Source organism: Lynx canadensis, chromosome A1 (assembly GCF_007474595.2).
Source record: "Lynx canadensis isolate LIC74 chromosome A1, mLynCan4.pri.v2, whole genome shotgun sequence".
NCBI classification, from domain to species: domain Eukaryota; kingdom Metazoa; phylum Chordata; class Mammalia; order Carnivora; family Felidae; genus Lynx; species Lynx canadensis.
This window is the reverse complement of record NC_044303.2, coordinates 168,291,029-168,306,371: the sequence shown is the minus strand read 5'-3', so window position 1 is coordinate 168,306,371 and position 15,343 is coordinate 168,291,029. Positions and strand designations below refer to the sequence as shown.

The following is a 15,343-nucleotide window of genomic DNA, read 5'->3' as shown; positions in this document are numbered from 1 at the left end:
TGGACAAGGAAGAAAACTTTTTCCTCTCTCTACTTCATCTCGAACAATCATCTTGTAGCAGTGAATAAGCGGGGCTCAGATAAATTTTCAAAAGTCCTAATTAAGGGGGGTGTGGTCCACGGCAGGACTTGGAGAACTCTGCCAAACAAGAGGCTGAGGATGGCATTAGTGATAAACCAGAGCCTCTGTGGATCCTGCCCCTCCACGGGAAAAGCCACCACCTGGTAGATGCTGTCTGTCACCATAGGTAAAGGAGACCCCAACAAGCTGCTGGACAGGATGTCCTCAGATGCCTTTTTCATACAGATCTACCAGGAAGAGCACAGGAAGAAACATCCAGACTCTTCTATCAATCTCACCAAATTCTCCAAGAAATGTTCAGAGAGATGGAAGACCATGTCTGTAAAGGAAAAGTCGAAATTTGAAGGTATGGTAAAAAATGACAAAGCTTGCTCACAGATGAAAAATTGTGTTTCTCCCAAAGGTGACAAGAAAGGAAAGAAAGAAGATCCCAATGCTCCTAAAAGGTCTCCGTCTGCTTTCTTATTGTTTTGTTCTGAACATCATCCAAAGATCAAAAGTGAACACTGTGTTTTATCCATTGGGGATACTGCAAAAAAATGGGGTGTAATGTGGTCTGAACAGTCAGCCAAAGAAGGTAAGCAACTATATGACCTGAAAGCAGCTAAAGCTAAAGGAGAAATATGAAAAGGAAATTGCTGCATTTCGTGCCAAGGGCAAAAGTGAAACAGGAAAGAGGGGCCTTGGGAGACCAACAGATTCAAAGAAAAATGAACCAGAGGATGAGGAAGAGGAGGAAAAAGATGAAGAGGATGATGAAGAAGATGAAGAATAAATGACTATCCTGTAATGATATGTGTGGAGTGTGTGCTCAGGGAACTGTTTTGCTAAGAATGTAAATTCCAGTGTGGCTCAATATTAGCTTCGGTATAAAAACCATACAGATTTTATTAATTTCTTGATTTGTGTGTTGTAGCACAGCAAACTTGTAGGAATTAATATCAATAGTAAATTTGGGTTTTTTTTTTAGGATGTTGCATTTTGTGGTTTAATTTTTTTTTTTTTTTTAATTTGAGGCGGGGGGTGGGGGCATTGGACACAGAGACAGAATCTTAAGCAGGCTCCATACTCAGCACACAGCCCAACATAGGGCATGATCCCACAAGCCTAGGATCGTGACCTGAACCCAAATCAAGAGTCAGACCTTCAACTAACCACCCAGGTGCCCCTACATTTAAAAAAAAAATTTGTAATAAAATTATATATATTATATTTTTTAAAGGCCTAATTAAAAGATACTTACAGAATTGTAATGTTGTTGGGCTTTTTATTATAAAATGTATTAAATGGGCTTCTAAAAATTAATAGACTTTATTTTTTAGAGAAGTTTAATGTTTATAGGGGCAACGAGTAGAAAGTTCCCCTATAACCACCTCCACTCACACCCCTGTCCCAGATTCCTCAATCATTAACATCTTGCATTAGTGTAATACATATGTTATTGATGAGTCAGTATTGACACATTATTGTTAGAGTCTATAGCTTACATTAGTGTTCATTCTCTGTATTGTACCTTCCATGGATTTTGGCAAAATGACACGTGTCCATCATCACAGTATCATCGAAACAGATTTTAAGCTAACAAAATATAAAAAGAAGACTAGAAGATACCATTTTGAAATATTTAACTGGTGAAACAAGTTAAGTAAACCGAAACTCAACCAAAAAGTTAGTGAACTTATTCTTTATAGGTCCTACCAGACAGAAAAGCAATAGAGTAAAAATTAAGCACTTTTCTTTGAAAATTGTAGTTATTTTGACAAACAGCGCCGTCAAAACAGCAAATGTGAACACCACATACTCTAGCTCATTCTCTTTCGTGTACTGTTCTCAAGGTTTGGTGTGAATACTTCATAGTTAAAGTATGTCTTCCCTCGAGGATCGCATAGCCATTTAATTTCTGCTCTGGCATTTGGCCTACTGTGTTTGTAAGGTTCTATTGAGAAATGGAATTGATGATTTCTTCCATAACCACAAAGAAAAATTGAAAGTTACTGATTTCAAACCACTATTATAACCTTTCATGTTTTTCTGGAAAAATGTTTTCTTTCCAAAATGGAAAAGAAAAAAAAAAAAAAGAATTCCCTATTAAATGTCTAACCATTCGGTATCAACCCATCTTTCACAATGTTGAAATTTCACCTCAGTCTTGGCCAGAGGAAGGCTGGAGTTCCCCATCTGTAGTTTGGAATCTACTAGATGTTGCTGACTAGCCTGATAGATCTCTATTAGGTTCCTGCTTGTGGAGGCATTATTGTCAAGGAAAAGAGTGGATTTCACATCCAGGGCTGACCCAGTTTGCCTCCCAGAGCAACTTTCTTGTCAGTATAGACTCACTGCTCTTGTCTCAAAGACTTCCCTCCCCAACCTCTACGGTCCCCTTGAGGACTTACATGAAGTCAGCACTGATACTTTTCCCACTCTTTCCAGTTGTGTGAAGACCATTGTAAGACTTTTTTTGGAGAATCAAAATCCAAGTTGTGATGTACAGAATTTCGTCTAGAGCAATGGTTCTCAAGTGGGGGCAAATTTGGTCCCCAGGAGATATCTAACAATATCTGGAGAGATACTTTTCGATTGTTTCAGACGGGGGCTGGGGAGGGTACTGCTGGCATCTAGGAGGTAGAGGCCAGGGATGCTGCTAAGAAGCCTGCAGTGCACAGGGCAGCCTTCCACATCAAAAGATTAATTGACGCTAAATGTCAGTAGTACTGAGGCTGAGAAATTATGCTCCAGAGTTTTAGTCACACAGCCATCTTTGCCATTCCAGGTTGAAATACTTTGCATTTCAAAGTATTGCATTTGTTGAAATATTAAAACATTACATCTTGACTTTTTAAAAAGTTAATGTCCAGTAATAGTGGAAAATAATGTGTTTTTTTTTTATTATTACCTTGCTCAAGAATAAAGCAACCACATTTGTAAAGTAGAAAACCTTAGTTGTCACTCAAAATGCAAACTGTCATAAGGGACAAGAGATTAACTGATTCTACTGCCAACTTTTATAGTGTCATTATTTTCCCCTCTAACTACCTCCTTAATATCTTTGCTGACGAAGATGTTTTAAAATGGAAGACAATTAGAGGCTTTTTGTTTATGAAAAATGAAGTGTTCAGGCACAAAAGCATGCACAGTGGACCTCTTATAGAATGTTTAAAATCTCCTTTCATTAAAAGATGCTCTTAAGTGGCCATTTGTCACCTAATAGGAATTCCTGTTGTTGCAACTGTTGTTTTTATGCATAAACACCAGCATCTGTAGATTTCCAGGATATCCTTTACAATTTCACACCCTTTAATTTCATGTTGGGTTGACTTAGATGATTTTTCCCTCTTAAAATCACATTATGCAAAAGTTTATCTGAGAATACACTAGAAAAGCCATTGTAAACCTGCAGTCAGAGAACTAGATCCTAGGCACAGATGAGTTCTGTTTAGCCAGGATAGAATTTAATTTAGATTTTTAAAAATCAGTTGTCAATATTTAAAAAATGAACAGACTGCTCACAAGAATCTGGATATCTCTTTTTTCTTAAAAAAAGAAAAGAGCATTTGGGACCAGTATTCCTCCATGGCAATAGTTCACTGCAGGAGAATGGCAGCTGGACACTTTTGCCAGGGCAGGCTCACGCCAGCTTGCTCTATTCCTGCCCAGCTTGCTTCACTCAGTCACCCAGCCAGGCTGCCCCCAGTGTCCTTTGAATTTGCAACCCCTGCTCCATTACAAATGAGTTCTGCAGGTACAAACATTTGGTGGTTAGTAGAACCCAGTCTTTGGCTCATCAACCAATTTAGCAACTTATATTTGAAGGAAGATGGAGAGCTGAGGCAGTTCAGGAGGGTGCTAGGAAATGTGATGAAGAGAATGCAGAGTTTGAGCTGTGACTGAATGGAAGGAGAAGGGAGGGTCATGAAACGAACAGTACCTGAGACTGAAAACAGATTCACTTCCTCGGATCAGGCCCTGTCAAGAAATCTTCTGGACTTTGGTGAGAAGAGGGCAATCCAGGTAGTAAACATAAAGAAAAATCAAGGACTTTATGGCTACATCAGAAGCTCTTTGTCATTAAATTGGACTGTGTATCATCTTTGCCACAAGCGGTAGCTTCTAGTCCTGGCCCGTGTTCTTGAGGAATCACTAGAATTAGAAACAGAATCCAGGATATAGAATCCAGGAAGAGCTCTAGGAGTCGGTCCAAGGAGGGAGGATTATAATGTGCAAAAATTAGGACACAAGCAAAGCAAAGGTAGAGGGAAAAGCAAGCTTATGACCAAAACCCAAGGAGTATCAGATATGGCATTATGATCCAAAGTGTGGGGTCAAGCCAGAAGAAAGGTCAGGATAGGGAAGATGTAGGAAGAGGACAGTTTCTGGCCTCTGTGTTCCTTTGTGCAAAGTCTGTGATTTGGATGAATCTAGAAGACCCATGGGGCCCCTCATTCTTCTATCTGTAGTAGTCCGAGGTTCATGCGTTAGTGAGTTTCCATTTCTTTGGGAGCATGGTGTTTGATAGACATTTCTTTCTAGTCATTCAAGGTCTGGAGAAAAGCAAGGGGTGGTCTGACCACACAGAACATGGGGTTACTTCCCTCTCTCCCTGCCCCCAAATAGGACAAACAAGATAAAATCTTTAAGCTGTAGTCTACAAATGTGAAGGTGAAGGTGAAGGTGAAAAAATTCTTGGGGCTAGAGGGAGGGGGGAGAATGAGGAAATGTATTGTTTGGAGGGTGTTTAAGCCTTATCTGATGCAAGAGAAAGAAAGGACTGGAAAGAAAGACATTTGAGGAAGGAAGAGACTAAAAGAACATTCGAATTGTTGCTGGAAGGGTTCTCAGGAAATACTACCTGGGCTGGGCTTTTCCTGTTCAATAAGTGTAGAGGGACCATATAATTTACCATCCAAATCTAGGCTCTTCCAAGAGTGAATGAGGAAACTATTGGAAAATTTTCCAAGACACCGGCAAAATCTGAGAGGAAGTAAGGAACCTCCCTTCAGCTTCAGGGCCCCAGGCTACTGACTACTAGGCCCATGACTGAACCTACAGTGTTGGGATGTAGAAAGTGGAGACTCAAGCTTGGTTAGGATGAAGGAGAGAGTGCTTCAGAATCACTCAGGGACTTAAAAAAAATTACAGATGCCCAGAAATTCAATTTTAATTATTATGGATTGGGCCTAAACAAGGGTGGGTTTTTTTTGTTTGTTTTTTTGTTTTTTGTTTTTTGTTTTTTTTTAAAGGTGCATGGTGATTCTAATGTGCTACCAACCCGGAACGCAACATTTTTTCCCAGGCTTCTAGGTGACCATACCTTCTCCTCCCTCTCCCCAGTATTTGCCTATGCTGACAAGATGGAGAGAGCACCCTGAAACTAGGACATTTCCCCCCCTGCTTCCACTGCTCCCCCAGCCCCAATTCTGGGGCAGGAGGAGGTATGGGCTGCAGTAAAGTGAGCTTGTGTATTTAAGCTGAGAATGTGTATTTCTTGCCAGGAATAATTGAATATTAAAAAAAAAAAAAAAGAAAGAAAGAAAAACAGAACAAAACCTGAACAAAACTTGTGAACCAGGTCTATTTCAGCTCTTGGCATCCCAAACTTGAAGACGGAAGAAGTCGTGCTTGGCTTAGTGCTTTATCACTACCTAGAGCCATACAGACACATTCAATATGTTGGTTGCTGTGCCTATTTAGTGTTTGGAGATGGCAACATCGAATCTATCCTCAGACCCTCAGATTTTTCATTTAACCCACATTTATGGAGCAATTGTTGGGGCAAGGCACTAGAAACCACCACAGCTGCAGCTGTGCTACAAAGGAACCCACAGACTTCACTTTCAGGACAGTTGCTGAAGTAATACATGGAACCCAGAGAAAGCCAGGCTGCTTTGAACTGTTAAAAGATAAACTGAGGCATATTAAAAACTGTAAGAGTTTGAGTAGAAATCGATTGGAGTGAGGCAGGGCTGAACCAGAGGTGGTTAGGAGCAAGCACCCTGTGGCAGGAGTTCAGGAAAGACTTTTATAAAGAAATTACAGAAGCGGGGCACCTGGGGAGCTCAGTTGGTTAATCATGGGAACCTTGGTTTCGCTCAGGTCATGATCTGGCAGTTCAGTTCATAGGTTCAAGCTCCCATGGGGCTCTGTATAGACCGCGCTGAGCCTGCAGGGGATCCTTGCTCTCCCTCTCCCACTGCCTGTCCCCTCCCTCAAAATAAATAAATAAGCGTTAAAAAAAAAAAAAAAAAGAAATTGTAGACGCAAAGAAAGGAAATTATTTGATTAGCTATAGCTTCTTGTCTGGTTGGTTGGTTGTGATCAGTTGTCCTTAGCGTTTTGATTTCCTTTGAGGCATTTACAGGCTTAGGTTCTTGGTTGCTTTGGTAGGCCGCTGGGGCTTTAGAACCATATCCATCTAACAGCCTCCTTGTTTAATTAATTTAACAGAACTGCTCTCACCACAGTGTCAGTGGTTACACAGCCAGTAGAAACACCAGTCGAATAGGCAAGAATTAATGAAAAGCATTTTAAATCCTCATTTCAGCCTCTCAGAAAATCACCAGGGGATTATATAACCCTCGGCCAGCCTTCAGTCTGCCTTCTCTCTTCACTGGTAAAATCTCAGGACCGCATCCCTTATCAATAGCCCAGTATTTCAATTTCATCTCACATCTCAATACTTAGTGCGGTTCACCAAGGTAACTGTTCTCTCTTTCCTTTCTCTCTCTCTCCACTCCCCCAAACTCTGCTTCCCAACTCCCTCTTGGAAGCCTTTAATTCTCTCCTCCTCCTCCTTTCTGGGAGCCTTTGCTGGGGCCAGGGCTCCTTTTCCTTTAAGATGTAAATCCAGCAGCTCAGCTCAGATTCTAATCAGCACGACAAAAGGCCAGGCCTGAAGCTGTCTGAGCCGCAAGACTCCTTCCTCTTGGAGCCTGGGGGTGGAAGAGGAGGGGGGAATGCTGTGACTGCTCAAAAATGAACATATTTGCTCTGCATATTTGTATGTAAACGTATTTACATATACATATATACAAGCATAATTACATGGAGGGTCCTAGATAGGTGTTATGAAGTATTGTGGAAGGATTCAGGAATCATTTTGTGTGAGAATGATATGTATGATACAGAAATATATGCCAGTGGTTCTAAATTAATTTTTGTTACCGAACACATTTACAGTATATTAAAAAATGAAAGTTTTGCCAAAGGAACTAAAAATGCCTTTTAATATCCCACTACTGTTAATTTTCACAGTCACGGAACAGAAATTATTGTTTCTCGTTCTAATTAGGGTCAGATGTGGAGAGGTATGTACACATTCTTTGAAAGAAAATTAAAACATAATATCTTTACAGGTCCAAAAATATAATGTAAATATAGAAGTTTGCAAAAATTTTTCTTGTTGGTATTCATTATTAGGCTGAGTATTCCTCAATACACTGGATTGTTTTATCACTGTAACTCTAGCACCTAGTATGTTGCCTAAAATAAGAGAGGTGGTCATTATAAATAATACAAGCTGGCATTTACTGAACATTTGCTAAGTGCTGGGCATTGTGCTATAAGCACTGGATCTCAGTCTCTTAGATTTTCTGCCATTGGTGTTATGCATAGAAAGGACTTTTCAACTGTAACATCTTTTAAGGCTTATATCTTTTAATTCTCCAAGATTCTTTTTCTTTTTTCTTCCTTCCTCCCTCTGTCCCTCCCCCCTCTTTCCTTCCCTCCTTCCCATTCATCTTCCTCTCTTGTTGTAAATATTTAGATCAATGCTGCCCAATAAAAACATAGTGCTATCCGCAAATGGGAGCAATGCAATTTTTTTTAAAGATTTTATTTTTATTTTCAATTGTATTATGTATTTTTGAGAGAGAGAGAGAGAGAGCTAGAGCAGAGTAGGGGCAGAAAGAGAGGGAGACAGAGATCTGAAGTAAGCTGTGCGCTGACAGCAGCCAGCCCGAAGCGGGGCTCAAACCCACGAACTGTGAGATCATGACCTGATCCTAAGTCGGCACCTCAACTGACCGAGCCACCCAGGCACCCCTGTGAGCAACACAATTTTAATTTTCCTAGTAGCTACATTAAAAACGTAAAGAGAAGGAGATGAAATTCATTTTAATAGTATATTTTATGTAACCCAGTATATACAAATATTATCATTTCAATGGGTAATCAATATGCAAAAAATTTAATGAGATATTTTGGAATTTTTTCTTTTAACTGAGTTTTCAAGATCTGGATTATATTTTACATATTAATATATCTCCACATAAAATAGCATATTTCAAGTACTCAATTGCCACATGGGGTTAATGGTTATTGTATTGGACAACACAGTTTTAGGCCATGTGAGTTAGAGATAGAAATTACCAACCAGTCACTCCAACCCTTTTTCTGAATAATCCACCTTTTCCCTACTTATATCCAAAATGACTTTTATTCGATAAGCGTCCCACTTCGGCTCAGGTCATGATCTCACAGTTCGTGGGTTTGAGCCCCGCATAGGCTCTGTGTTGAGAGCTCAGAGCCTGGGGCCTGCTCTAGATTCTGTCTCTCTCTCTCTCTGTCCCTCCCCTGTTCATGTTCTGTCTTTCTCTCAAAAATAAATAAACATGAAAAAAAATTCAAAAATGACTTTCATTTATATCCTGACATCTTGTATATATGCACAGCACTCAATACACGTGGTAGAATGAGTGAATGATAGGATGACATGATTTATTTTAGAAGGATAAGATATTAAAGAACTTCATTGGAGGGGAGGACTTAACATTAATGACACCCACAGAACTGGACACATGTTGAATCCCTGATGTTAGCCCAGTTACTTGATAAACATGATCTTGTGTACTGCTCACAGCATATTTTATAAGATTGCTATGATAGAACTCACTTTTACAAAGAAATTGAGGCTTAGCAATGTTAGGAACTTGCTCGAGGTTATCGAGGTTACAATCATAGTAAATTGCAGGGCCAGATTTGTAACTACATTTGTCTGAGTCCACACTGACCCCTTCACCATGCCATACTGACTTTATAGATAAGACCATCAGGCTAAAGAAACAGCAGAGTCTGTGTTTAAAAAAAAAAACACCATTGCTTACCATAGCTGTTGAAATTTTCTCTCTCATTTCACTAGAGAGAATAGTTTAGTATAGAGTAGCAAATATTTTTTCATTTCCACAAGTTTGTCTATTTGTTTCCAGGATATTTACTGGAAAGCCCTTTGGAAAATTATTTTATTCCTTTAAAGAGTGCAGGAGAGAGAATATATAACTTATATTTTGTGGTTTGAAGCTTATGTGATTAAATAGTACACAAAGATATTAATAGTGGAACCAAGATACCAGTATCATTATATTCCTTTCTGAACCTCCTCTAAGTACCAGAAAAAGTCCTCTTTAGATTGAGGTTACAAATTAGGATGCTAAATTAGGTGAGTAAGACTCTTCCTTACTTATTCTATAAGGTAAGCTGCTTGTTGAAAGTCAGAAAATAATGCATTCCTGTGCATATGTAATTGTACAGATAATTGCCTCTATCATTTAAAAATATCATTTGCCAAAATGGTGTCTATGATTAATTATGTACATTTATCATTGAGTCGACTGGGGTACATTATAAAATCCTTTCCCTAAGCTCATGCATCTTTCCTCCCTTCTTGTTTTTTTCAGTGTAAGTTATTTAGTAATTCAAATTTTTTTGTTATTCGTTAAGCCATAATTCACCTGCACAGGAACCAGCAACCAAATTGCCCTCTGGCTGCAGGGGGCTTGTTTCTTGACTTGTGACATCAGGGAACAAGGATGATGTTTAAAATCTTCCTTCTTGTTTCTTGGATGCTTCTAAAACAAAAATCCTGGGAGAAGGATCATTTATTGATATTAAATCTCTCCATTACCATGTCCTTAGCCTGAAACCATGTGGTGTTGGGCTTCAAAGTCAGGTGCTACTAAGGAAAGAAAAAAAAAATAATTAATTTAAAAGTAAGAAAGTATATAGTAATCCTGAAATCCTGACATATAGAACTTATCTAATATACATATGATGTAATTAATGATAATAGCAACTGTTTGAGAACAGATTCCATCTTTAACGTGAGGCCTTCTGATGGTCTCTCTGTTTCTGCTCCGCCTTGGATTCTTAGCAAAACATCCAGACGGATCCTGTTGTAGTCTTATTTGTTAAAGCTTAGCAGTCCTACTTCCCAGAGTAGGAAAGATGGTTGCTGTCAGCCCTGAATCTATATCTGCATAATTCAAAATCCCCAAAGAAGCCTTCTTAATCCCAATTCCATTTACAAATCTAGCAAGAACCCTGATTGTTTGATTGACCCTATACTGGTGATAGGGGTGTAGTGTTGATGTAGCATGCTATATTATTTGTGGCAGTGGATAGCTTCATCAGGATCAGAAGGATAAGAGAAGGAGAGTTTCTCCAAAGAAAGGATTTTAGGCAAGTGGGCAGTATGAGTCCATTGTGGAACCCAACACTTTTATTGCTTTCTTGTCATTTGAAAAGACTGTATTTTAAGCTCCATGAAGGCAGGGACCAACTCTGTCTTGCTAACTACTGCATTCTCAAGATATAGAACATTATTATTAGATGCTTAATAAATTTATGAATGAATGAATGAATGTCAAGCTACACGGGAGGCAAATTATTAAGTTTGTTTGGTGATCTCAAAGCAAAGGAGGACATTATGTGGGTTAAATGGTGTTGTGGGGAGACAACTGGGGGGAGCCCTTTGGATTTACCTGCCAACCCCTACCCCCATCACTACTTGGGGATTAGAACTGCTAATATGCCTCAGTTCATTTCATTTCCTTTGTTCCATTTTTGACTGGCTCCCTTTGAGGTTGGTGTATTCCTTCTTTAGAAATGGAGAGACCTTAAGTTAGGTCTGGCTCTAGGTAACACGTTGTTCCTTAAGGTTAGTTTTATATATTTTTGCTGGGGTTTGTTGTACGGAGCTTCTCTTCTTCAAACTTTCAAGGGAAATCTTTCATTTCTGAATCCATTAGAGGCCCTTGACTTCCTCCCTCTTATCCCCACTGCCTGTGTATAACTCTGAGATCTGGTTCTTCACGGAAACCATGCAGGAAAACACAGTGTCAGTACTGGTATGGTATTTTCATTCATTCATTCATTCCATATATATTAACAGAGTCTACTATGTGCTGGGTACAATGCTGAGCTCTGGAGAGGTGATCCTGAACAATTGGGCTAGAAGAGGAAGCAGACATAATGCCACACAAATACATGATTTAAATCAAGAGACAGGTAGTACAACGGAAAGAAACTCAGTGCCGTGTGGGTATATGGAGGAATCCTCCTCTATTCTACGTGATCTGAAGAGCTTTCCCCAAGGAAGTGACATCTGAGCTGAGATTTGAAGGATGAATACAAGTTAAACTGGTGGGAGCCTAAATGTTTCGGGCAAAGGGGACAGCATAAGCAAAGACCCAGAGACAGGGAAAGGCATGGCTTCTTCAAGGACATGGGAGAAGGTCAGAGTAGCTGGAGTTAGTGAGTGTGAGGAGGGTTCTATGAGATGAGGTTAGAGAGGAAGGGAGGCATCAGCTTATGCAGGGTTTGATAGACATATTGATAATTTTATCTTTATTTTGTGAGGCATGTGAAGCCTTTAAGTGGTGGAGGTTGACATCTGTTTCTCTGTGGAATAGATCACTCTAACTGCAGAACGAAGCAGGTATTGGACAGGGCTAAGAATGGGTGGCCGAGACCAGTTAGAAGCCAACATGATACAGAAATGAGAAATTAGGAAACTAATTTTTGCATTCTTCACGGAATATTGAGTCCTCTGCTTTATCAAGTCTGTCAGCTAGCAGTTCTCATTTGGGAACTGATGATGGGCTGTATCCTGACTGTGGCATGCTAGAGACCAGTAGTGCCAGGAAAAGGGTATATTGAATGAGCAGATACACTTCTGGGGCTTGCTGGTTTGGAGGTATTGGAGTACAGTCATGTAGAAAAGTAAATGAGAAGGCTGGGAGTGTGGGTCTGATGATGGAAAGCATTAGAACCTAAAGCTAAGGCTTGGGAGACTTCCATAAAGAGACTGTCATAGGAGCTGAGAGTATGAATGCAATTATCAAAGATTATGTTAGGGAAGAAGGAAAAAACTGCTAAGGAAAACACCTATATTTAGGAATGGATAGTCATTCCACAAATACTAAGTATTCACTATGTGCCTGGCATTGGGCTGTGACTCATAGTTGACAGCCAGAAGAATATAGTTGGAGATGAAAAAAGAGGATTCTGAAAACATGGAATAACAACAAAAGATAAGAAAGTCTCAGGAAGGAAGGGTGGTCAATGGTTTGGTTTCTGTGGAGGATGAAAATACAATGAATGCTGAAAAGACAACTTTGGGTTTGTGGATTAGTCTCCACCCTACATGGTGCACATTATAAAGCTGGGCTAGTAACCAGACTTAGAGGGAGCACACCTAAGGGACCTTGACAAAGCCCTCCTCCCACTTAGAACTTTACAGGAAGATAAGACTCGATATATACAATTTCACTTTGTATCTCACTTCCTTAAAACACATCTATTCTATCTACCGAAAGAGCTGTGCTTCCCCTGCCCTTGCCATGGCTGTCAGCCAAAAGCAGAGATGTTGTAATTTGAGGTTGACAGCGAGATGACCCTTACAGGGTCACTACAGCTTCTGTCTCGTGGCAGATCCTCCTGCTGAAATATGGAGGTGCCATGATGTTAAATCAATAGTCGTGAGTGATGTGGAGATTTGAGATGAAGCTAGTCATAGCTTCCTTTGATTTTACCTTTTCATTTTTCCTGCTGGGCACCATGTTCTTAGAAGAAGAATGATTTACCTCCAGGCAAATCATCTGCTCATGTTTGCTCTTCTAACCAAATGGCATTATCCTAAGAGGATCAGAAGGGCCTGAATGTGAATTGTGTTCATTTAGGGTCCCAGGTTAAGTTTTTGGTAAAAGAAGAAGAAGAAGAAGAATCATCTCTATGAAATTTGTAAAGTAGGAGAAAGAAACATTCCTGTTAGAAATATTTGGGAAATTCTGATTGCCAATTACAGATTTAACACCAAGTACCTCAGTAATGGAAATCAAAGTTGTAAAAGAATAACATATACTTGGGCTGAATAGTATTCAAAATTTTATTTCCAATAATTTAAGAAGAAGATGTAGCTGTTATCTATTGCTGTATAACAAACCACCCCAAAATTTATTGGCTTAAAACAAGAACCATTTGTTCAGAACATGATTCTGTGAGTTGGCAGTATAGGCTGGGCTCAGCTGTACAGTTCTTCTAGCCTCAGCTGGGAATTTCTCATGCATCTGCTGGCAGCTGCCAATCAGTTAGATAGCTCTGCTTCTGGGGATTGGTAGGGACCATGCCGGTAAAGGAGCTACGTGTCTCTAATCAACCAGAAGGCTAGCTTTGGCTTGTCCACATGGCAATTAGGCAGGGTTCCTAGATAAAGTGTGGAAAATTGAGTGCCTCTTGAGGCATGGTTCAAAACTGGCAAAACATTGTTCTGCTACATTCTGTTAGCCAAATCAAGCCACAGGGTCAGCTCAGATTCAAGGAGTAGAAAAACAGACTCCATCTATTGATGGGAAAGGTGAACTACAAAGTTATATTGTAACAGGGCAAGAACATTGGCCATTTTGCTGTCCACCACAGATGATGCATCATTTTTATCCTCTTTGTTTTACATATAGGTAGATAAAATGTACCATATACAAACAATACCTTTGGAAAGAGAAATATTTTCATTTTTTTGCCTTGATGGAAGTTTCAAACTAGAACCTATCTCAAAGCAACCAGTTAGGATGAGATTGTAGTAATTGAATATTTTTGGCTTCACTTTTGTTTCTGTAACTGTAAAGAAAATCCTCATGTTTTCAGTGGCTGTTACTCTAGGTCTGTGTGACACAACCAATCCCAGACAAAACAGAACTTCTTACTGGAAAGGAACACTACCTAGGTGTTGGCCTGGTAATCTTGTATAAAGATTTTACAATTGCCATGGGGAAAAGGGCATTTACTTGACAAATGGCACTATTTCTATTTTTGTCTGCCCAATTTTAAATTTCTTCTTTAAAAAATTTTTTTTGAATGGTTATTTATTTTTGACAGAGAGAGAGAGAGAGAGAGAGAGAGACAGAGCATGAGTAGGGGAGGGGCAGAGAGAGAGGGAGACACAGAATCCGGAGCAGGCTCCAGGCCCTGAGCTGTCAGCCCAGAGCCCGACGCGGGGCTCAAACTCACAGACCTTGAGATCATGACCCGAGCCAAAGTCGGACGCTCAACTGACTGAGCCCCCTAGGCGCCCCGAAGTTTCTTCTTATTAAAATTGCAAATTCAGGTCCCTTAATAAACTGAACAAATTAAATACATAAATGGAAGATGCACATTTCAACACTTCACTTTTTAATATGTAGACATCTTATGGATGCAAGGGCATTTCATGGAAAGAGAGTCTTAAAATTACTTTGTATGCGTATAGAGAAAATAAAACTTTTTTGATATCTTGGCTCAAACTGAATAGGATCTCACTTAATAGCCCATGTAGTACTTTAAGATGATTTATTATTATGCTAATATTGTAATGTAATATTTATTAAGCATTGGAAGTGTGCAGAATACTAGATAGTCCACATAAAAAGATCCAGGTGGATTTCAAGGAAAAGGGCTAAGAAATGCACTCTCCTAATCCACAGGAAAAGAGAGCAATTCAGAATCTAGCTGGCCAATAAATCCTATTTAATTTAGTAGACAGCATATGCCAAAAAAAAAAAAAGGTAGACTAACAGAAATGGAGAATGATCATCTCTGATTAGAAGGCCATCATTTTAAGAGCACACTTTCCTCCCCAGACTTGAGTTTAGAAATGACCAATTCAGTTAGATATTTCTCATTTAAAAGAAGTTTTGGCCAATAATCCTCTGCATTATCATCTGACATTCTAAGATCCTAAGTTATAGTGGTTCCTATGGTGACCAGCTTTATAACTATTAAATGCTTTTAAAGAATTGTACCTTAACTGTAACTTTACAACATCACAATAAAATTTATAATGTTGGCATAAGGTATTTGGAAGTCTCAGAATAGAGTTATAAATTTGCTGTAAAAGGACACTTTTCTCCTAAAATTAATAGTATATTTTAAAAGATTATTTCTAAGGTGGCCAAGAGAAGCGAAAACAAAACAAAACAAAAACCACAAAAAAACAAAACAAAAACAAAACAAAAAACCT

General features: G+C 39.3%; 1 protein-coding gene across 1 annotated transcript; it reads left to right on the top strand.

Moving 5' to 3' along the window:
• Positions 1 to 228: 228 nt before the first annotated feature.
• On the top strand, positions 229 to 891 carry LOC115520295 (high mobility group protein B2-like). Its single transcript, XM_032593971.1, is given in 2 exon segments — positions 229 to 687; positions 689 to 891. Coding segments are annotated over 2 exon segments (627 nt in total). The 3' UTR covers positions 857 to 891.
• Positions 892 to 15,343: the final 14,452 nt, after the last annotated feature.